Source organism: Ylistrum balloti, unplaced genomic scaffold (assembly GCF_031769215.1).
Source record: "Ylistrum balloti isolate Yb309-2 unplaced genomic scaffold, AGI_CSIRO_Ybal_v1 Utg371780, whole genome shotgun sequence".
NCBI lineage: Eukaryota > Metazoa > Mollusca > Bivalvia > Pectinida > Pectinidae > Ylistrum > Ylistrum balloti.
Genome location: NW_026782889.1, coordinates 33,421 through 58,718, shown reverse-complemented (window position 1 = coordinate 58,718; position 25,298 = coordinate 33,421). Strand labels below are relative to the sequence as shown.

Genomic DNA, 25,298 nt, shown 5'->3' with positions numbered 1-25,298 from the left:
AAGGGTTAAGATAATAGGATGATAATGTAATGTAGTACACACATTGCTTATATTACTGAAACAAAACAAGTTGAAATGAATAATAATTATTAAAGTAGAGATGAAGCAGTTTAATGATTTGATAAACATGTTGTGTCATAATATCATAGAAAATGATGACGAGGAAGAAAACTTATGTAGCACAGCCGGGATTCAATAACCAACGGAACCAGACGATGTCATTCCATATTTATTCATCGTACACTCATAGCTTTCAAAATCCATCAAACAGCACAAATAGCAAATTACAATACTTGATAAAACTCGTATTAGAACGCACTCTAAAGCAAACCCATTTACGAACAACACTCAGTAACATTCACATTCACGTTACTGACAAAACATATTTTCTCTGTAGTACAAAACTGAACAATACGTAGCTTACTACAAATATGCTACACACTACTTTAATTTACATGGGACATAAATGACCTTAAAAAAGATCTACACATAAATAGTGTATTACATATCATACTCTAAGACATATTGTTCTCATCCTGATCGATCGGGTGAAAATATAGATTAATCTAAAATAATTGAATTGCTGCTTTGAAATAGATAAACAAATGATCTTTATGAATAATTTGTGTAGATATAAACAATTTGCAATATAAATGGAAGACTTACCCCGTGTATGGCACGACGGACGTCAAATTAATGCAAGATGAGAATAAAAGCATGTCTTTCCAGTTCGAGCCCAAAAACAGAATTTATAAAGCAGAAAAAGGTTAGGAGGGAAAAGGAAGATAGAATTGAACAGCGCATGTCACAGGTCAAGTGGTCAGTCATTGTCCAGAACATGTACAATGTGTAACCAACAACAATAGTATGCCTATTCCGGGCCTACTATATACATATATATTTGACAAAACGAAAGCAACCGACGCCTGCGCAAATGGACACGAATATGACAATTATAATAACTAAAACAATCACATGTATTACAGGGTGCCATACCAATATATATGCTTGGAAATATGAGGCTAATGCCATATACTGTAAAATCACATGTTTTCGTTTGCTGATTTTTCGTGGTTTTGAAGAAAAAAAAATGCATGACTACACGGACACTTGATTGTTAGAGTAAATATACTATAATATAGTAATGTAATATAGCTATTTATGACATGTTAAACATTCGAAGACATAGGAATTCTTATATTAAAAACACCCATAAAAACAACGAAAATAAAGACCCACTAAAATTAATTGGTTTACAGTATGTAAGCTGTCGGTGTAACGTTGATAATGGACCCGCTTTGAAAACGGATTCGGGGACTATATAACTACACAAATATATATTAGGAATGGAGAGATGGAGTCACACATAATTTAAGACTTGATCTCAAATCTCGGGACAATCCTTAGTCCATGAGGTCTTTTCCCGGGGGTTTATACGTGTGAAGAGTTAAAACCCCCCGCCCCCCTCCCCTCTACTTACACATACTTATGCTGGAAATTAAGAGAGACGAATACACGTGATTGGCCTATCTCTAGTCCCTTCGTTTCACGCATCCCTGGGGTCGAAACCTTGATGTTAAATCCACTCCTCAAGATTTACATGACAGGTATGTGATTGTGTGTGTGAAATAAGGCCTCCAATAACTTGATCCGTGTCTGCAAAGATTAGTACATTTCCTGAACTGGGCTTGGTCGATAACGAAGGAAACACCACCCATACATTATGTAATCTTTCAAAAGACGAAATACAAGGTAAACATATTCGGTATTACAATAATTTAGATTGGGTTACAGTCTTGTTTTGATACTGAATACTCAATAAGTGAAATTAATGGTATGTTGATTTTGAAGAACTCTAAGGGGCTTTTGACTAATCTGACACACCCTCTTTTAAAAAAAAATTATCTTTTTCCACCTTGTAAACCATATCTCATTCTAAACTGAAGGAACGCCTTCATGCTCTCGTAATGTGAGCTTCTTCGCCAAGAACGGGAAATGGCGAAATCAATATACATCATAGGTGATAAAGAAACGCAGGGTGATGTTATTTGCATTACCTTGCGAACACGTTGTTAAAAAACGATGAAAATCGGTCGGGCAACTTTATATGTTGCAGTGCACTCAGTCCTGTATCGAATGCTGCATTATTGTATTGCGTGACGATGTCTTCCGGGAAAAGCACGAAACGGGGAACTATCGTGCACAGCAGTGGTGTGACATTGGATTACACTGCTCGTCATACCATTGGATAGTCTTCATAGAGATACATCATTTTCCGATATTTTGACTGATTTCTGATAGCTGTAACACGGAACGAGCCTCAGTTTAGCATCCGAGGGGGAATCACAGGAACCAGAATAATTACATATATATATATAGTATTTACATTAAATAAACCTAAATACTGACCAGTTGACACTCGCTCTCACGCTCGCTATCATTTAGTCACTTATATACTAATAATGGCAGACCCTACAGTCCCTTCACAGATAGAGAGGTTGTTGTAATGCTTCATTTAACAGCATTCGTTGACAGTGAATATATCTTCAGTAGCACAGGCCGTGCTAGCAGTATACAAGGTACAAGAAGCAAGACTTCTCTGGTGATGAGGCTAACGACCTCGGTCCAGTAACCCTGGCCATCAAACCAGAAGCTCGGTACAATCCTGGACTCTCCACGTCGCCTTATAGCAGCTGACCTTGACCCCGATGACATATAATGCTGGTCGGTCCTAATGTCACTGTCTGTTAGTCACCTTGTTGCTGGCTCTAAGTGGCGCTCATATCATCTGCCCATCATGTGAAGCTATATGAATATAACAACCACTCATACTTCCATACTGTAAATAATCCGCCCCAATATGTTACTATAATTATTCCAAATTCAACAATAATACACCCACTGCACATATCACCCGACAAATATATTAAATTTGATGATGCTTGACCAAATACGATATTTAGAAACACGGAAACAACTTATCATCGTAAATATATATGCTGTCTATAGGCTTCCGTACATCTGTGCGCACTCACACTAATACAGGTAAATACGATGCAGCTCAGGGCTTCCATACATATTTCACATGAACAAAACTACGTCACTAAGTGAAATAAACAGATTTACAGTCATTAAATTACATATACCTATTAATAATTTAGTTAAGTAACATTTCTACATAAAAAAATAAGTTTCTCTTTACTATTTATAATGATATTTCTACTAATACACCTGTTTACGATAACAACAAACAGTTATGCTCAAGTAGACACTCATTGATAAATAGATTGCTTGACCAGTAATGGGATGAAGCTAAATATGGCAGAAAACAGTCAACTTAAATGACAAATTACGAGCGTTAGAAAGAACACTACCCTGGTCAGAGTTCTGGGCTCCGTTCCATAACATACTATACAATACACTGACCCGAATACGGGTAAACCGGGACCATACACAATGGTTGCCGTTCTTACCTTCCCGGTCACACACCACCCGTATTCACTCACGTGATCCTTTTCCTAACAAAAACATGTTATTACGCACTTGCGTCCTGATTTCTTATTGTGAATTTTCCATTTCTGAATAGCAATATCCCTGCATGTCCAACCTATGGTATTTACGTCGCAGTTGATTCGATTGTCAAAGGCCTGTTTCCATCATCACGATTTTCCTACAAAAAGTCGCCAACTGACTAACAAACACAAGGGTTCAAAAGATGCTGGTTGATGAAAATTATGGGGAAGTTTCATGGTCGCCATAGTGATCTCATTACGAAATATTTAATTCTGTTTTTTTTTTTTTTTTTCTGGATATATTTGATGCTCGTTAGTTTGCTTGTTGGCTCCGTTAGTGTGTACCTTGTTCTCATTTGAGAACATGATATTACTTACTTTGATTGACCAAGGTTTACAGGGGTGATGTCGTCTTCCGAAACGTATCGTCTTATTATGTCCAGACGAAGTGGGGGGACATATTGTGTTTGCTCCGTTTCTTATTGTTATCATTATCTATTATTCTTATTTCTTTCACTTTCTTCCGCCTGCGAGGTTTCCGACGCGTTTCTCAAAAACTATTGCATGGAATTTAACAAAATTTACACACAAATTAATACATGAGAGGCGGAGTGCAGGCCACCTGAATTTTTCCAATCGGTCATCTGAGCGGTCAGCTGTGGTCAAATTTTGGCCAAATTTTAGATGATTATGTTGCCATGTTGGTATCCTCTTGATGTTTCCTGTCACAGATTAAACTCTTTTTTACTTTTGAGTCACATGCATAAGTAACATTTTTATAGACAGATACATTATTTTTGCCTTTACAATCTTTTACTTAATGAGACTATCTTTTGTCACTTGAGAGTGAATCTTTACTTTGCACACTAGAGTAATTTGGCTTTTTTCAGAGAGAATCTCACTCTGAGAAATCTTTACTTTGAGAGATCTTCACTCTGAGAAATCTTTACTTTGAGTTATCTGCACACTGCGAAATCTTTACTTTGAGAGATCTTCACTCTGAGAAATCTTTACTTTGAGAGATCTTCACTCTGAGAAATCTTTACTTTGAGAGATCTTCACTCTGAGAAATCTTTACTTTGAGAGATCTTCACTCTGAGAAATCTTTACTTTGAGAGATCTTCACTCTGAGAAACTCTGAGAAATCTTTACTTTGAGAGATCTTCACTCTGAGAAATCTTTACTTTGAGAGATCTTCACTCTGAGAAATCTTTACTTTGAGAGATCTTCACTCTGAGAAATCTTTACCTTGAGAGATCTTCACTCTGAGAAATCTTTACTTTGAGAGATCTTCACACTGAGAAATCTTTACTTTGAGAGATCTTCACTCTGTCTTCACTCTGAGAAATCTTTACTTTGAGAGATCTTCACTCTGAGAAATCTTTACTTTGAGAGATCTTCACTCTGAGAAATCTTTACCTTGAGAGATCTTCACTCTGAGAAATCTTTACTTTGAGTTATCTGCACACTGAGAAATCTTTACTTTGAGAGATCTTCACACTGAGAAATCTTTACTTTGAGAGATCTTCACTCTGAGAAATCTTTACCTTGAGAGATCTTCACTCTGAGAAAACTTTACTTTGAGAGATCTTCACTTTGAGAGATCTGCGAAATCTTTACTTTGAGAGATCTTCACTCTGAGAAATCTTTACTTTGAGAGATCTTCACTCTGAGAAAACTTTACTTTGAGAGATCTTCACTCTGAGAAATCTTTACCTTGAGAGATCTTCACTCTGAGAAAACTTTACTTTGAGAGATCTTCACTTTGAGAAATCTTTACCTTGAGAGATCTTCACTCTGAGAAATCTTTACCTTGAGAGATCTTCACTCTGAGAAATCTTTACTTTGAGAGATCTTGAGAGATCTTCACTCTGAGAAATCTTTACTTTGAGAGGTCTTCACTCTGAGAAATCTTTACTTTGAGAGATCTTCACTCTGAGAAATCTTTACTTTGAGAGATCTTCACTCTGAGAAATCTTTACTTTGAGAGATCTTCACACTGAGAGATCTTTATTTTCAGAGAGAATCTCACTCTGAGAAATCTTTACCTTGAGAGATCTTCACTCTGAGAAATCTTTACCTTGAGAGATCTTCACTCTGAGAAATCTTTACTTTGAGAGATCTTCACTCTGAGAAATCTTTACTTTGAGAGATCTTCACTCTGAGAAATCTTTACTTTGAGAGATCTTCACTCTGAGAAATCTTTACCTTGAGAGATCTTCACTCTGAGAAATCTTTACTTTGAGAGATCTTCACACTGAGAGATCTTTATTTTGAGAGGTCTTCACTCTGAGAAATCTTTACTTTGAGAGATCTTCACTCTGAGAAATCTTTACTTTGAGAGATCTTCACTCTGAGAAATCTTTACTTTGAGAGATCTTCACACTGAGAAATCTTTACTTTGAGAGAACTCTGAGAAATCTTTACTTTGAGAGATCTTCACTCACTGAGAAATCTTTACTTTGAGAGATCTTCACTCTGAGAAATCTTGACTTTGAGAGATCTTCACTCTGAGAAATCTTTAGATCTTTACTTTGAGAGATCTTCACACTGAGAAATCTTTACCTTGAGAGATCTTCACTCTGAGAAATCTTTACTTTGAGAGATCTTCACACTGAGAGATCTTTATTTTCAGAGAGAATCTCACTCTGAGAAATCTTTACCTTGAGAGATCTTCACTCTGAGAAATCTTTACTTTGAGAGATCTTCACTCTGAGAAATCTTTACCTTGAGAGATCTTCACTCTGATAAAACTTTACTTTGAGAGATCTTCACTCTGAGAAATCTTTACTTTGAGTTATCTGCACACTGCGAAATCTTTACTTGGAGAGATCTTCACACTGAGAAATCTTTACTTTGAGAGATCTTCACACTGAGAAATCTTTACTTTGAGAGATCTCACTACTTTACTTTGAGAGATCTTTCTTTACTTTGAGAGACTCTGAGAAATCTTTACACTCACTGAGAAATCTTTACTTTGAGAGATCTTCACACTGAGAGATCTTTATTTTCAGAGAGAATCTCACTCTGAGAAATCTTTACTTTGAGAGACCTTCACTCTGAGAAATCTTTACTTTGAGAGATCTTCACTCTGAGAAAACTTACTTTGAGAGATCTTCACTCTGAGAAATCTTTACCTTGAGAGATCTTCACTCTGAGAAATCTTTACTTTGAGAGATCTTCACTCTGAGAAATCTTTACTTTGAGAGATCTTCACTCTGAGAAATCTTTACTTTGAGAGATCTTCACTCTGAGAAATCTTTACTTTGAGTTATCTGCACACTGCGAAATCTTTACTTTGAGAGATCTTCACACTGAGAAATCTTTACTTTGAGAGATCTTCACTCTGAGAAATCTTTACTTTGAGAGATCTTCACTCTGAGAAATCTTTACTTTGAGAGATCTTCACTCTGCGAAATCTTTACCTTGTGAGATCTTCACTCTGAGAAATCTTTACTTTGAGAGATCTTCACACTGAGAGATCTTTATTTTCAGAGAGAATCTCACTCTGAGAAATCTTTACTTTGAGAGGTCTTCACTCTGAGAAATCTTTACTTTGAGAGATCTTCACTTTACTTTACTTTGAGAGATATCTTCACTCTGAAAATCTTTACTTTGAGAGATTTGAGAGAGGATCTGTCATCACCGTCAGCACCGATGACAACTTCAATATAAAATACATCATTGTTAATATATCATTTAACTTATATTTCAGATAGCATTTTACAAGATCTCATCTATCGTTTGATATCGAATCACAACACATAAAAGGTTTCGGACTCCTGGATATGATTAATCACTGGGGAATCCCCTTTCTATCCATTTTAACAAACTGATATTTTGACATTTCGTAAACGTAACACAAACTTGTCTAACAACGTGGTATATTATAACAAAATGTCTATTTGGCAGTATCCTAATTCCTGTCTCCTATATGTTCATTAAATATACAATATACATTGTAACATTAAGTTATTAAATTCACAACCAGATGGTTATGACCAGAAACGCTAACGAATCGAAAATTAATCTGTTCGATTTTTTTCTTTTTTTCTGATTGGAACCTTGCCATGAGCAACAATATCGAATATGAATAGAGATTAGGAAACAGTGCAAGTTTGGCTCGAATTTACTTAACTTATATCTACAAATGTATAAGAACAATTGACATCGGCAATATCATCGTCTAATTAAAACCCCATTCAGGAAAACACCATTTCATATCATGGTGATTAAGCCTACAAAGTTTCATAAAGATCTGCTGAAAAATGTTGGAGATCTCCGGACAAACAAAAGTTTACGACGGACGGACAGCGCCATACCATAATACGTCCGTCTTTCGACAGGCGTATAAAAATGAGAGTAATGAAAATGAAATTTCCTATCTGACGTATGGGATTTTGGATAATTAATTTCCGAAACAAAAAGAGACGTTCGTATAGTGCTAACATAGATAATACTTATACGATATGCATGACAGTATACTAAGACTGGTCACATGTAAACTAACTATTCTTAAATATAAATAAATATAAATATTAAGTATATATAACTAGTATTTACGTGATAGATCTACATGTGCCTAACCTATAGATATATGGCTTAGGAAATATACATAGTTATACTCATATATACCACGAAAATAGATAACCCCTACACCACATGTGTTCGCAGGTCATTTCTTAATCTATTTCAACAAGATGTTTTATAGGTCGCCACACCGTGCGGACAAACATGTACTCTGTTTTATAACAAATTTCGTCCAATTATTCTATTGTGCACGCATTGTGAAAGTATCGTCATTACAAGTGTATGATTGAAATATAAGTCCTGACAACAACTGAACTGGAATGTAATGAAAAGAGCACTTACACCTGTTTTACCCATTTACATAATGACTGACGTATGGTTTTAGAATTTACATCTGTCCTATCACTTTTCTTACTTATCATTCTTAATAGACGTTTTTTATCAAGTACTTTGTTACTTTGTTAAGGTAAATAACAGCACATCATTATTATCATCTTTATTTATTTATTTTTGTTTTTGTTTTTATTTCAACTAATCTTTTTACATTCCTTATGAAATAAGCTTAGATCACCTATTAATATGTGTCCTTATTAACATGTTCGATTCTCCCAGAGCGGACGTGAAAATTGTATATGATGACCTGCTCGTCCACGTGGGTCTTCCGCAGGTACTCCGGTTTCCACCAACAATAGGACACTCCGCACGCCTCTAACCATCTAATAGCTTTGTAGGCAGATTATATATTTTTATCAAAATAAGCCAATGGCTTTAATATGTCAAATGAACAAAATTAATATCCATCATTTCTGGCGAATATGCTTAGATATTAATCATTGATATGTTTAAAAGCAAGCGCCCGGGACGTTGCTAACAGTACGTGACCATTGCAATGGTACCCTATACAGGACGCTGATATATTCATCTGTTACATGTTTACATGCGTTTTAACATAAACTGTTTTAACTCATTTAACTCCATCAAGGCTACATTTATGATTAAGAGTACTTCACTATGAACGTTTTCAAGCTTTTGGTGCCATATTTTATTGCAATCATTTGTGAATTAAACCATGGCGCATACTCAATGAAACACTTAGGCGAGAGGCAGAATTTTGTTCGTGACCTCAACCAAGGAAAGAATAAAATGTTTGATGAAAGACTTGCTGATGCCATCGAAAACATCAAAAGAAAATGTTCTGTCGTCCAGACGGAGCCACTGTCAGCACAGGAATGTACAAAAGGTAATATTATCATAGGTTCAGCGATTGTGTCCTAAAGAAAAGTGAACAATTATCTCATGGCTATTTAAGTATATACGGCATCAATTTATAAGTGAAACTAGTATTACAAAGAACTAGGTAATTGTATGAGCTATATATGGCTTTAGAACTGCTGGTTCAGCCAATCAGTTCACTTATCACACAGACTAATGTAAAGTGACATTTCTATATGTTGGTATTATAAAGGTATTATTTCTAAAGTGCACTTATACAGTTGTGGTATCACACAACGTAACAAGATGTGCGATTTGCGCACGATGCAGAAAAACTGGACCAGCTTTAGTGTAAGGACACTCATTATATATACATTATATATGTAAACATTAAATGGACATCTCCTTTTGTCTCGGCAATGAATCTCTTACCGCTACAAAGGTCATTTTATTTTCATTACTTCTATATTATTGTAAACAAAATAATATACTAAATACTAGGTAAATCTTATGTGTTGTGTTTATAACCAATTAGTTGTAATATTCGTGTGATCGTTATTTTGTTATAACTACACATGTCTTCCGTTTAATGTTTATTCCGTAATACTAGTCAACTATATTTACTAAACTGCACAAAATGTGCAATTTTATCTAGCAGTCGTGCTCACGATACTTTAACACATATATACTCGTGCTTTACATTCTAGAATCATATTGAACAGTATTGTAGTATATCCATTTTTATGTCGTTAATTTGATACCTGCTTTAAATGTATGAAAAATAATATGTTTGTCTACTCGTGATTTTGCTGGATTGTTTAGTATTGAACAATGGATACAGATGTTGAAGAGATCAGCGGAAAAGAAGAAATATAACATATATTTTGTACGGTTTAATAAGCCAACACGAGAAAGGATTTAATTTTATTGCCGTGCCTATAATTTTTAAAACAAATCCCTTTTTAAATACAAATATGTTGGAATAACAGAGAATTGCCAATGTTTTCACTTTGATATTAGGATCTCAAAATCGTAGTCACCAAAAAGTTTTTTTGAAGAGTGAGAAAGATGCTTCAGTCTAAAACTAAACAATGGCATGATTTCAACTGTCTCTGCTTGGCAACATATGAGTAGATACTTGGAATGATCAACAAAGGGAGCCGCCTGACTTTTTATAATTTTCATAATTTGTGTTTTTTATAATGAATTATACTTTTAATAGGAACATAAGGACCAGGCAAACGTTGACTTTATTCATGGATTGATGACGTCAACTGTATTGTCACATGTGACGTATTAAACATACTACATGTACACTGGAAAGTGGTATAAAGATAATTGTTGAGCGTTGATATTTTTATCAACTTATCGTCTTATTTGTTCTAACAGAATGTTGTCGGGTGAATATAGCTAATATCTTGATTTTGTCACCGGGCTGTTGATTATGCAATGTCATGCGGATTCTTGCTTTAATTATCTTTGTATTTCTGTTCGAAACGGTCCCTCACACGTGTTTAGTCAATCAAATCGCTCCCTTCAACCATTGATGACGTAGAGGTTCCGCCTACTTTCCATTCTAGTGTTTAATAGATGCGGGTCAAGATGTAGGCTACACTGCATGGATAATCTGTCTAAATTGTAGAGTATATTGATTATTCGTGTAATACCTGAAATTCTTAACGTCTTTCTCTGAATGGTAAAGGTAGTTGTTTACAAAAGTAGATCGATAAAACGACGGACATCGTGGAGAGGCATTGGCATGTGACAATAGATTCCTCAGAAGTTATCTTTCAAGTGGAGATAGGTATAATTGTATCTTTGATATGTTCATACAATGGAAGACTTCACCAAACTGTATGCTTAATTATTTGAATTTCACTATTGTGAACTTTCTATTTCTGGATAGCACTATACCTGCATCCCAAACCCATGATATTTACATGTCACAGTTAATTCAATATTCAAAGGCCTGTTCCAATTATCACGATTTTGTTTTTGCTTTGATCAAGACGTCTTCAACGGACGGACAATCTCGTAACACAGGTTTTTAAAAGATTCAGATTGATGAAAACTATGGGGAAGGTTTATGGTCCACATAGTGACCCAGTCGAGAAATATACAATCTCTTTTGTTGTTGTGAAGCTTTTAAGTTTCCCTGTTGGTTCCGTGGTTGTATACATCGCTATCATTTGAGAATGTGACATTACTTACTTGGATTGACATAGGTTTACATGACGGGAGTCGTCGATGAAGCAGAAAACAGTTACTCTTCCGTAATATTTGGTCTTAATCTCCTTTCACTTGTTCATCAGTCTCTTTGTAATTTTATTCACATTCTGTCTTAGTTACCTGAAATTTTAAAACATTCACAGAAATGGGGGAACTGAAAATAGTTTTTCTTTTCTTATAATAACAATACGGTAAAATATTACATATGACTATTATCTGCACGTTCCTCAATTTTGACGTCATCGTGTTTACAGTGCTAAGTCAAATGCACCAACCGATCACTTCACACTTAACCGTTGACAACAATAACTATAAACTATTCTGTTCGTTTTTGTTTTTTTCTGGCATAAGATGATTTGAAAAAAAAATATTTTTCCGTAAACATGATCAGTGTAAACAGATATTTTACACATGTATTCTTATCCTAACGCTTTTTACTATTTTATTTACAAATATCAAACAAACAATCTTAGTGAGTTAGTAATGAATGAAGAATATTGAATAGAAAAGTTGTTTTTTCTGATTCATGACTTTGTGTACTAGCATTATAGTGGCCGAATATCGACAGGAGAGCCCAAGTAACGTAGCAAGTCTATCAGCCTCGTTTTCGTCCACTCAAAATGCATATTAAGAAGAATCCTTTATTGCTTGGTGTATCTCGTAGGTCAGACACGTAGGTGTAGGGGAGGGGTGGAGTCTCGTGATTTTCTACTATCATTACGTCATATTAGTTGGGAAATAATGTTCTTTGTCCTTTAATCGTGTCTATATAAGAGCAATAAGTGACTTTACCCCAAAAAATTGTAAGCTTTCATATATTTTGTTAAATTAGCATCACGAATGTTTGTAAAAATAAAAATAAAAAAGTATATCAAAAAGAAAAAGAAACTTGTTATCTCCTTTTAAGACAAGAACATTACAAAACGACATTGTTATTATTGAATATGAAAAAACCCATTATCAATATTTACTTCCTAATAATTCGATATGGAATAAAACGCTTGATTGAGCAGTTGAATGCGATAGTAAAACTATATCCTCTCCGTCCACAAATTGATCGTGCGTATACCTCGCCTAAATGAAAATTGTAAATTACGTCGAAACCTCAAGAAGACACGTTCTAAAATTTACTTCGAGTAGAGGAAGATGAATCACGTTATTTATTCGGCGTTTGAATGCTACTCGCAGCAAGAATCCTGAGCATGGGAATATATCTCAGAAGTTATAAATAAACATGTCTCTATATGAACGTACTATTTGTGAAAGGCATCGATCATCGCAGATTTTTGATCGATTATTGATTCTTATTAGATTGATGATTCTTCGTTTTAATTCTTTCATTCGACACGTTAATTTACGTGAAATCAGAGTTTTATTCCTGTTAAATCATCGAGTACAATAACTTCATTTCACATCTTTACATTAGGAAGAGAAGGACATGGCTTTACTGAGAAGGTCAAGTGTCCTTATACGTTCTGTCAGCACGTCAGCTACAGATGTGACAACCGATGCCAGAGACAGGAAACAGAAGACAACAACTGTGGTAGGTGTGAAAGATGATTATTTCACTGTGATGAAAACATAAATTATACTTTAAAATATTTCGATTTATTTCAATTACATTAACATGAAAATAATCAGACATCCAAAAATAGACAAACATCACGTCATGTGTACATTATCAGTTGTCTTCTCGCTATATACGGTAATTGACGCATATTATTTCTAATGGAGACGTACTGCTTACTAGGTTGAATATCAAACTTTTTGATATTAAGTGTATGTCTGTAGTGTACAGGGTTGATACTGTGTTGTATATTTAAAACAGATCATCGGTATCGTCGTCGATCATTGATTTTGTATGCAAGTACATTAAATCGTCCTTGTTTCAGGACTATACAATTGTGCAGGAATACATCACTGCCCTAACGGACACACCATTCCTCTACAACAAGTATGTGACAATAAAATCCAATGTCCAGATTCCGATGACGAGTCTGCATGTGTCCATCCGTGCCAACCAATTTGTATGTGTATTGGTCTCACAGTCAACTTCAGCGACCCTTTCTTGGCGACTGCACGCTTCCCTTCCAAAACCACGTGGAACCATTTACTATCTCCGGAATTACAACAACTATCGAAGATTACTTATTTAGTCATTAAAGATAAATACAATGTGTACAAAACATTCAGCAAAGGTTTACAAAGCCTCAGGTCATTAAATCTATCTAATAACGGCATTGTGTTACTTCCTGAAGGCATGTTCGGTGACATGCCAAGTATTGTACATCTAGATTTATCATATAATAAGATAAATCAGTTATCAATAGATACATTTCATGGTCTCACTGATCTTGTGTATTTGAACTTATCTAGTAATCATATATCAGTTCTACCTGATTCTGTGTTTAGTGGTCTCCCTGTTCTTGAACATTTGGACTTATCTAGAAATCAGATATCAGTTCTACCAGACTCTGTGTTTAGCGGTCTCCCTGATCTTATGTATTTGGACTTATCTAACAATCAGATATCAGTTCTACTTGATAACCTGTTTAATGAGCTTCAATACCTTATGTACCTGTCCCTCGGAAACGATCGGATACTGTCCCTTTCTGACTATTCATTTACTGGTTTTTTTAATATAAGGATAATTATACTTAACGGAAATTTCTTATCTGTTCTACCTATGTTACCTCCTTCTGTTGAAATGCTCGATATATCATACAATAATTTTGCAACTTTGCCTGCGGGTACATTCACTAATTCTAGTATTTTATATACTTTGAATATCATTGGTAACAAACTGGAAGTTAAGCAACACATGTTTGAAGGTTTAGACAATCTGACTGTTTTGCTGACAGACACTCCTTTTATGTGTTGTGTTAAACCTAAGTCGGTTCCTGACGATAAGTGTCTAAAGGATCCATCTAAATTAATGCATTGCTGGTTTGAAGAAGCAGCCTGCAAATCAGAAGGAGATGTGATATCCTCGTGTAAAAATTTGATAGGTTCAGATTTACTTAGAGTTTTTCTCTGGATTATTGGCTTTTGCTCTTTAATTGGGAATTTTACTGTCATGTTTTACCGACTTCTTATCGATAGAGATAATATTACAACAAGTTATTCGATTTTTGTATTGAATTTAAGTATGTCTGATTTTCTCATGAGTATCTATCTCATGATTATAGGATCATTTGATATACATTATCGAGATGTATATGCGTGGAATGATCAGGATTGGAGAAACAATATTGTATGTACCATAGCTGGAATCCTGTCGAATATATCTAGTGAAATGTCGACGTTTCTGATTCTTATGGTGACAATAGACAGAGTAATTGTCATAGTATTTCCTATGTCTCGTCTTTCTCGGCGAAATATATCCGGGAAGCAAGCATGCATCATCTCATTTTTCCTGTGGTTGGTTGCTATCACAATCGCTGTCATCCCTGTTGTTTCTATGCAATTCTACTTCAAGGGAGAATATTATTCTCAGTCAGGAGTGTGTCTTGCCTTACCACTGACACGTGACGAACAACCTGGTTCGGGTTATTCTTTTGCAGTGTTTGTTTGCCTGAACAGTTTCATTTTCGTTATCATCGCCATAGGCCAACTCTGCATGTTTAAAAGCCTTGTAACAAGTGGTGGGGGTCGGGTAGCTTCATCACAGACTCGACAACGAGACCTGACGGTAGCTAAAACCCTCTTCTTGGTGGTGGCGACAGACTTTTGCTGCTGGTTTCCTATTGGAGTCATGGGTAAATAACTTATCTTATCGCATTACGAAATGTAGAACAAAGCTTTGAATTATAACGTTCTCAATTGAGTTTCTTTCCAGCAATAAACCAAACGTCATTGACGACGACCATCAGGTCACTTTTATAAGAATTTAGATATATTGTTATATACACACATTCCGACAAAAGTGCATCTGTATAAAGTAACCAGAAATAACACACATAAACAAATGGTCATATAAGAGTTTGAGTGACTCGCGGAAGTCGTGAAAGACGATGGTTCCGTAAGTACGAAAACTAAAGATTTCATGCTTAGATCAGGAATTACCACATATAATTAATATCATTAATTGATAATAAAACTTCTATTCGATGTATACCATCAGTTGTCCTAATGTAGGATGAATACTCAAGATAAGTGTCAAACAATACTATTTTTTCAGGTGTGATGTCAAAAAGTGGATACGAGATTCCGAATGATGCCTATGCCTGGGTAATGGTATTTGTGCTGCCAGTCAATGCCGCCATCAACCCTTTCTTATACACGGCATCAGCAATTTGGAGGAAGCGTCATAGAGTACGTTGATTACCACGTGTGCATGTGTGATAGCCGTGAAGACTTTTGTCCGTACAAAAGATTATTGATAATAAGATAGGTCTTGACAACTGATAAACGAACTATGATAATTAAAAAGAATATTTGATGATTTCATAATGTTAGATATTATCAGTATCATCAATTTTCGTCATCGTTTATTCCAAATTTGTTAATTATTGGGTATCTCGCCTGAGCTGTCAGTTTTCAAATTGATATAACGGGATCAAAAGGATATTTGTGTTTGCCAAACAAGATTTTTACACTTGCTTTTATTTGTTTCAACCAGATAATGATTCGCTTTCCTAGACAAGAATTTTATACCATTAAAACCTATCTAAAGGACCAAATTGTTGTCATGTTTTCCCTAAAACATTTGGGGGAAAAAGCACTTTTTTTCATCACTGTTGGAAGTAGTTCAAGAAGCTAAACATTAATGCACACGTTTTTATGACGTCAAGATTGTCTATCGTTTAGACGTAAATGCAAAACAAGTCAAACCTTCATCCAAAAATGTTGTACTGATTCTTACAAAAAAACAACGTAACACTCTGTTTAAAATCCTTCCTGTGTTGTTGTGTAATAATTAATTCGACAACACACAGATGTTATTTTAATTCGTAAGATGAATTTCTTCCTTATGTCGATTCCACTAGTTTCAAGGATCAACAGTCTAAACACAAAACCGTGACACAAATCAACATTTAATTAGAGTGTCTTTGATCAACATGTCTGCAAGAATCATTCCCTCATTCTATGCTAAATACTTTCTACAAAACTTCCTTTTTTAACAATTGTCATCAGGGTAGTTATCAATGGCATTATCATTCCGAGTTAAGCTGTAATAAGTATTTATAAATAACAGTATATTAGGGCACGGTGACGCACGATACAATAATTGGGGGTATTAATTAGAACATCAAATGAATGAATGATGTATTCAAGTATTCAACAGTTTCCTATAAAAGTAAGAAAGCGGATTAAAAAACAAAACAGAGAATAAACACTTGATGTATTCTAAATAAAAAGAAAATGCCAACATGCCATCATCATAATTCAAAGTCAACTAGAAATGATGAGCCAACAATTTGACGCAGTTTTCACCTATATTCGACCTCTTACCCTAAGTTGAATTATTTCCACAAACGTGATGACCAACCACTCAAGTGATTTATATAACACCCAGACTCTAGACTGTGCAATTTCAGATGATGGATTTGCGCTAAACGATTCTAAATGTGACCCTTTCTGAAAACCAGAAGTTGACCTTTGACATTTTATTTGTTCACAACCATCATTATTATTTGATTGCAATATACAACTGACCAAATACCATCATCTTGTACCTTTTGGTTATTGAAAATAAACCATTGAGATTTTACAAACTTGATCCATGTGACCTTGAAATTAAAGTCATTCATATTAGTCAACCTGATATCTAATGACCTGGACATCTAACATGTGAAATATCAACATTTTAGACAATGAGTATCTTGAGAAGTTCTTCAATATTTGATAACATAAAAAACACTTTTGAATATTGACCTAAATAGAAGAATTGAAGTTGACCAAGCACAATGTTTTTCGTACTATTGTTGATAGCAATTGGTCGCAGTATGCAACTGAACAAATAACGCCACATTGTTTCTCTTTGTTATTGATAAGAATCCATTTCATGATTTGTGACTTGGCAGGGGGGAGGAAAATTATTCATGTTATCAAGTTTCATACACAAATACATGGACGTTTTACTTATCAAATACCATATCCTGTAGTTCGTGAGAAGTTTTTGTTATTCAAAATTGCATTTCTGAATGTTAACCAAAGTTGATATTGCACTATTCGTTTCCTTATTACTATCGATGTCCATTGGTCTCTATATGCATCGGACCAAATATCACATTTATATTTATAAACTTAAAAACCGATGACCTGAGCTTCTTATATATCAAATATGAAGACTCTAGTCTCTGTAGATTATTATCCACTCTAGCATGTTCATCAATGGCTGTGCCATGTGTCGGAAGTTCTAGGTGAATAATAAATATGTTTTTCTGTTCTTTATTATTTTACAAAACATTTTTACAGCTGAATTCAACATGACGTGTCGTTATGAAGTTTATAGCAATTTAGATAAAAACGGATATGACTTCATGGTGGCCATTTTGTTTGTTTTTTTTTAATTAAAATGTACTTAGAAATGAATATACATATAGTATCAAAACTTCCTACGCACATAGTCCGGAGATCATGCGCGCACACGCACACAATACAATCAATCAGGTTTTTTAATTCGACATTTTTTTTAAATAACGCTTGACCTGCATTTATTAGTCTGATCGTATATAGTTTCACACCTCAGACTGTGTTGAGTAGTGTTGCCTCGGGTAGCAAACGTTTACCTGTATACGGGTACATACGTGACAGGTCCTGATCTTTACAAACTGGGTCGCCTGGCTTACAGACACAACACTTAACATTTCCTTGAGCAGATATTTTTGTTTACAATATGAATGAAAAAATGAGAGTAAAATAGAAGAAATGAAAATAAAGTTTCCTTGCTGATCGGTGAAAGATTTTAGATGATTTATCTGCTGTGACGTAAAGAGACGTCAATTTAATGTTTACATGTATAATGTATATATAATGTGTATCCGTAAACAACAAAAACTAAAGCGACTATAATGTTAAAGAATGTAAACAGTGTGGTCTTGATCAAATTCATACATTACTGCTCGTAGCCCTGATGCTGCGCATGCGTATAAGCCTAGAAAGAAGCAATATGTCGAACGCAAATACGAAAAGGCGATAAGGACCTAAAAGTTACCTTACAGAAAGTGACAAAAAGCGTAAGATGATGGAGTCAGACCAGAAAAGAGGACAGGTAAGAATTCATATAAGACAGGAGATCGATAGATGGCGAAAGATGAAGGGTGATCTTGGACTGAATACGGATTCGGAATTTGCGAAGCTGCTGCTAGACTGCTTAGCTTAACGTGAGCCATATAATTATAACATATCCGCCTGTCGTTGATTATAATCCAATATCCAGTGTTTGACGCGTGAATATGTTATGAACAACACTACTATAAGTGTTATCTGATAAATATTAAATGAAAAAGTTGTGTTTTTCGCTTGAATTTGCTATCGACAACGTGTTTGTTGTTGACTGCAAAGTGGGGCCCAATTGGGGGTATTCGTTGTAAGTGTAAAAATATGACGGTACTTGTGTTGCTGTAAGTATAAAGACCGTGATAATACATATAACCTTCATAATAAACACATAAACACATGTTGAATGGTAAACAATATTAATGTGTACCGACAAAGCATAAATTCCTGTGCATTTATGCACAATGAGTTTTTTTCTATTCTGATTGTAATTACCCCCTTTGGAGTCCCACTAGTATAGCGCCCGCGATTGACATAGATAATTATCGCACGAAGAGCCAAAACAAAACGAATTACTAAGATTGGTTGTTAAAAATTATATATCATAACACTATAGAATCATTTACTGTAAACAAGAATGAACAGAAAGGCGCAAAAGCAAGTGTCATACATAAGACATTTGCGTGCGTTACACTTTCCTCATAATCCTTTTTTTCCCTTTCCGACGGAAGTAAATGAATTCGTCACGTGACAAGCCATGTGACCCACTTTACCAATGAATTGAAGGTCCGACGCGGAAAATATGCACACACAAAAAAACCAAAAATTGACGTTTTAGGTGCGTGTAGCTTTTCATGTTGTGCGCAGCACCAGTGTACTGGCAATTAAATATTTTATTTATTACATTTTCACAGGCAACATCATGATTTGTAAATATAAAACAATTAAAAAAAAAAATATACATATGTGACCCACTCGGCTTTCTTCATAATAAACCGAGCGTGAACATGTTTATAAACAACAGTCAAGATAAACAATGTTCCGACGCGGAAAATATGCACACAAAAAAAAACAACAAAAATTGACGTTTTAGGCGCGTGTATCGCTTTATTATGGATATATTTTATCATTCATAAGCTGAATTCTCCATTTCCCGATGTTGTATGCGCAGCACCAGTGAACGTATTGGGGATTATATCATTTCTCACCGCTAGGTGGCGTTGATATAGCCATAGGATATAAATACTCGAAAACCAGCAAGTTGCGGGAGAACTGTTTAGTTTAGTTTATTACCAGTGCAGGATCGTTACGATCCTCTATACCGGTGTCAGTGATATAATGATAACGATTATAATTATTCTCATTTGAGACGTCAGATCCAGGAACTACAGAATTTCTGCTTTATAATTATAAACCAGTTCTTGATTTGCCAAGTGTTCATCTAATCTATTTTTGAAAGAGTTAACGGTTGATGCCGATACAATATACTCCGGAAGATTATTCCATATTTTGACCACACGCAAAACAAAAGAATGTTTCCTGATGTCAAGTTTACAGTAGCGCATGTAAAGTTTTTTGGAGTGACCCCTTTGTCGATCCACAATTTAAGGAAATCAGCAGCGTTACTATCGCAAAAATTGTTCGTAATTTTGAAGACTTTAATCATATCCCCATGAATCCTCCTGAATGCCAATGTTGGTAATTTTAGGCGTTTCAGTGTTTCCGAATAAGTTAGTTCCTTAAATCCTGATAATTGTTTTGTTGCTATCCGTTGCACTGCCTCGATCATGTCTATATGTTTGACTTTATATGGATGCCATACAGTAAAAGAATGTTCCAGATGAACCCTTACTATTGTTTTGTACAGTAATGGGAAGTTATGTCCATTGAGAAATTGAAACGTTCTCATTATTATTGCAAACATAGAGTTTGCTTTTTTGACCTGTGTACTTATGTGTTCATCAAATGATAAAGAATTGTCTACAATTACTCCTATATCTTTTTCTTGATAGACTTCCTTTAATTCTTCGTTGTTTAAATAATATTTTCTGTCTCCACTTTGCCTGCCAATGCGCAAAAATTTACATTTTTTAGGATGAAATTGCAATAACCATTTTTCACTTCAAGCTGAAAGGCGATCCATATCATCTTGAAGTACATTCACATCGGTATTTTCTTTTATGCTTCTGGACAATTTAGTGTCGGCTGCGAAAAGATATGCTTCAGACTGTATTGTTTCCGGCAAGAAATTAATAAATATGACGAACAGTGTAGGTCCAAACACTGGGGAACTCAGGGGAACTCCCGAAGACACATCGCTCCAGTTCGAGTGTTGATCATTTAACGAGACTCTTTGCTTCCTGTTTGAAATGAAACTCGCCGTCCATTTTACGATCTCCTCGCTGATTCCATATCACTCCATTTTACCAAAAAGTCTTTTGTGTGGCACTGTACCAAATGCTTTTTGAAAATCCATATAGATACAATCGATTGAGTGTCCATTATCCATATGATCAGTCTACTCATCCAAAACTTTCAGTAGTTGCAGTGACGTAGACCTGCCAGGCATGAATCCGAACTGTTTCTTTGAGAAAAAAATAGTTCTGTTTCATATAATCAGTGATGTGACTTGTTATTAAAGAGTCAAGTACTTTGCACACATTTGAAGTTAAGCTCACAGGTCTGCAATTCCCTGGTTTGCATTTGTCCCCTTCTTAAAGATTGCTGTTATTTGTGTCCTTTTCCACTCATTTGGATTTGTGCTGGTCCTCAAGGAGATCGAGAACAAAATTGCTAATGGCGCCGCGATTGCTTCTGCAATTTTCTTAAGAAACAGTGGATGTAACCTATCAATTCCTGGCGATTTGTCGACTTTTAACTTTAGAAGTTCCTTAAAAACGGAGTCCCTGTCTACTATTATTGAATACATCGGATAACGTGTTTTTTTAGAAGAAAGAGTAGGGATTTCCATTTCTGCGTCCGGTTCTGTAACAAACACACTTTTAAAATAAGAATTTAATATATTTGCCTTAACCTTATCATTTTGTTCTTTATGTGATTGTTTATTACCAGATTCTGTATACAAATCTTCAATTTCAGCTTTACTTTTCGACTTCGATCTGATATATCTCCAAATAGCCTTTGGATTTTGTTTATCCTCTGATGATAATTTGTCTTCGAATTTGTTTTCTTAATTTTCTCGTGATTTCCCTTACTTTGTTTCTTATTCTGAAGTATTCTTTCCTAGCATACTCGCCACCGTTTATTGCTTTCTTTCCAAGAGAATGTTTCCTCCTGATGATTTCTTTTATTTCACTGTTGATTGGGTAATCATGTTTCGCATGTGTTGGTTTTGGTATTTTCACCGGTACATACTTTTCCTCAACCTCCCTAATTTTGTTGTAAAATATTTTCCAACTGTTATTAACATCGTTTGGTTTAAAGTGATTTTTCCAATCAAATTCTCCTATTTCCTTGTTAATTTTTGAGAAATTGGCTTTATCATATACTCTCTTAGGTCGTGATGGTTTCTTTGTTGTGGAGTAACATTCGAATTGAAAGAAAAGTACACAGTGGTCACTTTCTCCTAGTGGACTCTGATGATCTATATTTGTAACCATGTTTTCCTCATTTGTTAATACAAGATCCAGTAAATTAAGTTTATCTGTACCCGACACCTAGTTGCTGTGATAGATTGCTAATACTGCGGAATAGGTCCCGCTTTATTTGCTCGGATTAAAAAACGACTAGCATGGGTCTCTTTGATGCTTCAGCACTTTCTGTTTATTTGTACTTTCCTAGTCTTGAGATTGAAGGATTTCCGTTTCCTCCAGTTCCAAATCGCATGCCAAGAATAGTTTCCGTATTTTCTCTAAATCCATTTCCTTCCTCTCTTGACCAGATGTACTTGTTTGATCCGGAATACCGTAAACAACAATATTTCTCTCTCTGTTTTTCCTTTCCGATATTTCGGACATAACAGTATTAAGTGTACGAGTCCTTTCCTTCTTCCCTTCCATTGTATCTGTAACCCGGACATTCTCCTGACCTAGCTCCTCTTTCACTATCTCACGTACTCTTTTTTCGTCACATTTGCTGACAAGACAACTTCTCTATTTCTGTGACTCGTTCCCTAAATTCCTTGAATATTTCGTTGCATTTCTGTTCTATCGTTCTGTCGACCGAATATGCTTTTTTCTACATAAGGCCGGCATTCTATACAAAACACCATGAAGTCGGTTCGACTTAAGATTTTATATTCATTGTCCTTGATTTTCAGGCTTTTTATGCAAAATCGTTCTTTGCAGCGTCCGCATTCTAAAAGTTTCGAACTCATCGAAACTTCCGCTTTACACACAAAACATTCATACCGGTTATCATGTACATCATCACAATTCCAATTCAATTGGAAAGATGATTCATTTTCCTTGTACCTGCTTCTGCTGCCTTGTATGTCGCTCCTACTAGACGATCGCGTTGCCTGTGTTTTGCCTGTTGACTCCCTTGGTGACGTGGCACCATGTTTGTTGTCTTTCTCCTTGGTTTCGCCCATCGTATCCTGATCTATATCTTGTTCTTCTCTAGCTCAAGTTGCTCAAGACACCAGCCAAATTTGAAAAAGTTGTCCCGATTTCCATTACAACTGATTTTACACGCTTGATTAAGTAAGTTGATTGTCGGAGCGCAGAAAAACTCCGACTGTACCCAGGAAGTGACGTCAAAACGTCACGACTATTGTGGAGCTTGGTGTATCAACATCAACAATACACTAGTACCGCAAGTAGTGTGTATGTGACCGGCTGTAGTTTGGGAAGATAGAAGTCACTGAATAAGTGCTCCCTTGACCCAAACATTGTTATGTTAGACATAACTAATAACAGAACGAAGGACAGTTCTTTCTCATTTACATGACAATAAGACAGCTGGCCATTTGGGAATGAAGAAAACTCGAGCAAAGATTAGGCAAGAGTTTTACTGGCCAGGACTCAAAGCAGATATCAAGCGGTATGTAGCCGGGTGTGTAAAGTGTTGTCGAGTGAAGTCTCCTGTCTAAGCGAAGAGAGCACCAATGCAACTGGTTGAAGCAGACTGTTGCCAGATTTCTAGTTGGGAAAGTGATTTGTAGGTTTGGTGTACCAAGCTACCTTTACTCAGACCAGGGTTCCCAATTTGAAGTGCTCTTTTTCAGGAAGTGTGCAAGTTGTTAGATATCAAGAAAACGCGGACGACCCCCTACCACCCAAAGTCGAATGGCATGGTCGAACGATTTAACAAGACCCTGGTTAACATGTTAAAAGATTTTGTCAATGATCAACAAACTGACTGGGACCTAAATCTACCATATGTGACCATGGCTTACAGGTCAGCAGAACATGAGACAACGGCCAACACTCCAAACCTCATGATGTTGGGCCGGGAGACCAGCACGCCATTGGATATTACGTATTCCATGCCTCGTGATGTCAAAGTTATACCCCAAAATGTGTGGGCATGGCAGCTAAAAGAGAAGATGGAAAAAGCCCATCATATGGTAAGACAGCATGTGAAAGGGGCCATGTTGAGGCAAAAGAAGACTCATGACTCCAAGCTGTCCTGGCAGAACTTCAAACCAGGCAATGAAGTTTTTGTGTTCTTTCCCAATGTGAAGTTAGGACGAAGTCACAAGTTAGTAAGTCGGTGAAAAGGACCGTTCAAGCTGCTAGCGAAGTTGACAGACGTCACTTACCGAGTGTGTTGTGGACGCAAGGGGAAGGCACAAGTCATCCATGCAGACCGTATGAAGTTACAAGTGGGCCAGGCCATGGATGGGGAAGATACTAAAGAAGCCAGGGGTTGACAGATCGACAAACACAGGCCGACGAAAATTGTTTCAGTTATTTGAAAGAGGAGCATGCTGCGTCATCTAGGAAAAAGAATGAGAGTGTGATGGATGATGTTGCTTTAGAGGTGGCGAATGCTGTGATTGGCAGTGATTCAGTCAGAAAGGGTTAGAGAGCAACACCAGGCAAACACGTACCCGACGACCACCTCCATGGCATTCTAGTTATACTTCAGAATATTAGATACAAGTAGGACAAATTATTTGTGCTAACACTATATTAAGGAATAGTTGTGTCGTTGTAGGAGGATCATGGTAAACACCAAGAAAACTTGAAAAAGTGTCCCTTGTGTGCCCATACGACGGCAGATACAGGACGAGACGGCCCCAAGGTGCTCGGGAGGGCGACGCTGCGAGTGGGTCAATGGAAGACTGGCAACAACAATATCCGGGGAATTGATCGTGTCTAGCTCAGAGGATGAGGTCGTGGAATCCTCTGGCGATGAAGTTGTCGAGAAAGACGAGGAAGAACTACTGATTGGAAGGATCATAAGAAAGAGAACACAGCCTTCCCTACCAGTATCTTTGAAACGTCCGCGGACTACTGTGACAGCCCAAGATCTAGCAGAAAGACTCCACCCTAAAGACATCAGGAACACCATTCCACAGGCTGTTGTGACGCCTAGTGCTTCATGGGTAAAACAGACACCTTTGATGAAAACAGTGGCCGTGCAAACCCTCCCTGTCCAGTCCAGGCAAACTGTCACTACAAC

At 36.1% G+C, this 25,298-nt stretch overlaps 1 protein-coding gene across 1 annotated transcript; it reads left to right on the top strand.

Annotated features, from left to right (window-relative positions):
- Window positions 1–12,921: 12,921 nt before the first annotated feature.
- LOC132563592 (G-protein coupled receptor GRL101-like) lies at window positions 12,922–15,806 on the top strand. Its single transcript, XM_060228332.1, has 5 exons — window positions 12,922–13,026; window positions 13,376–13,437; window positions 13,896–13,985; window positions 14,130–15,241; window positions 15,664–15,806. Exons 1-5 carry the CDS (start codon window positions 12,922–12,924, stop codon window positions 15,804–15,806), a joined length of 1,512 nt encoding a protein of 503 aa, XP_060084315.1.
- Window positions 15,807–25,298: the final 9,492 nt, after the last annotated feature.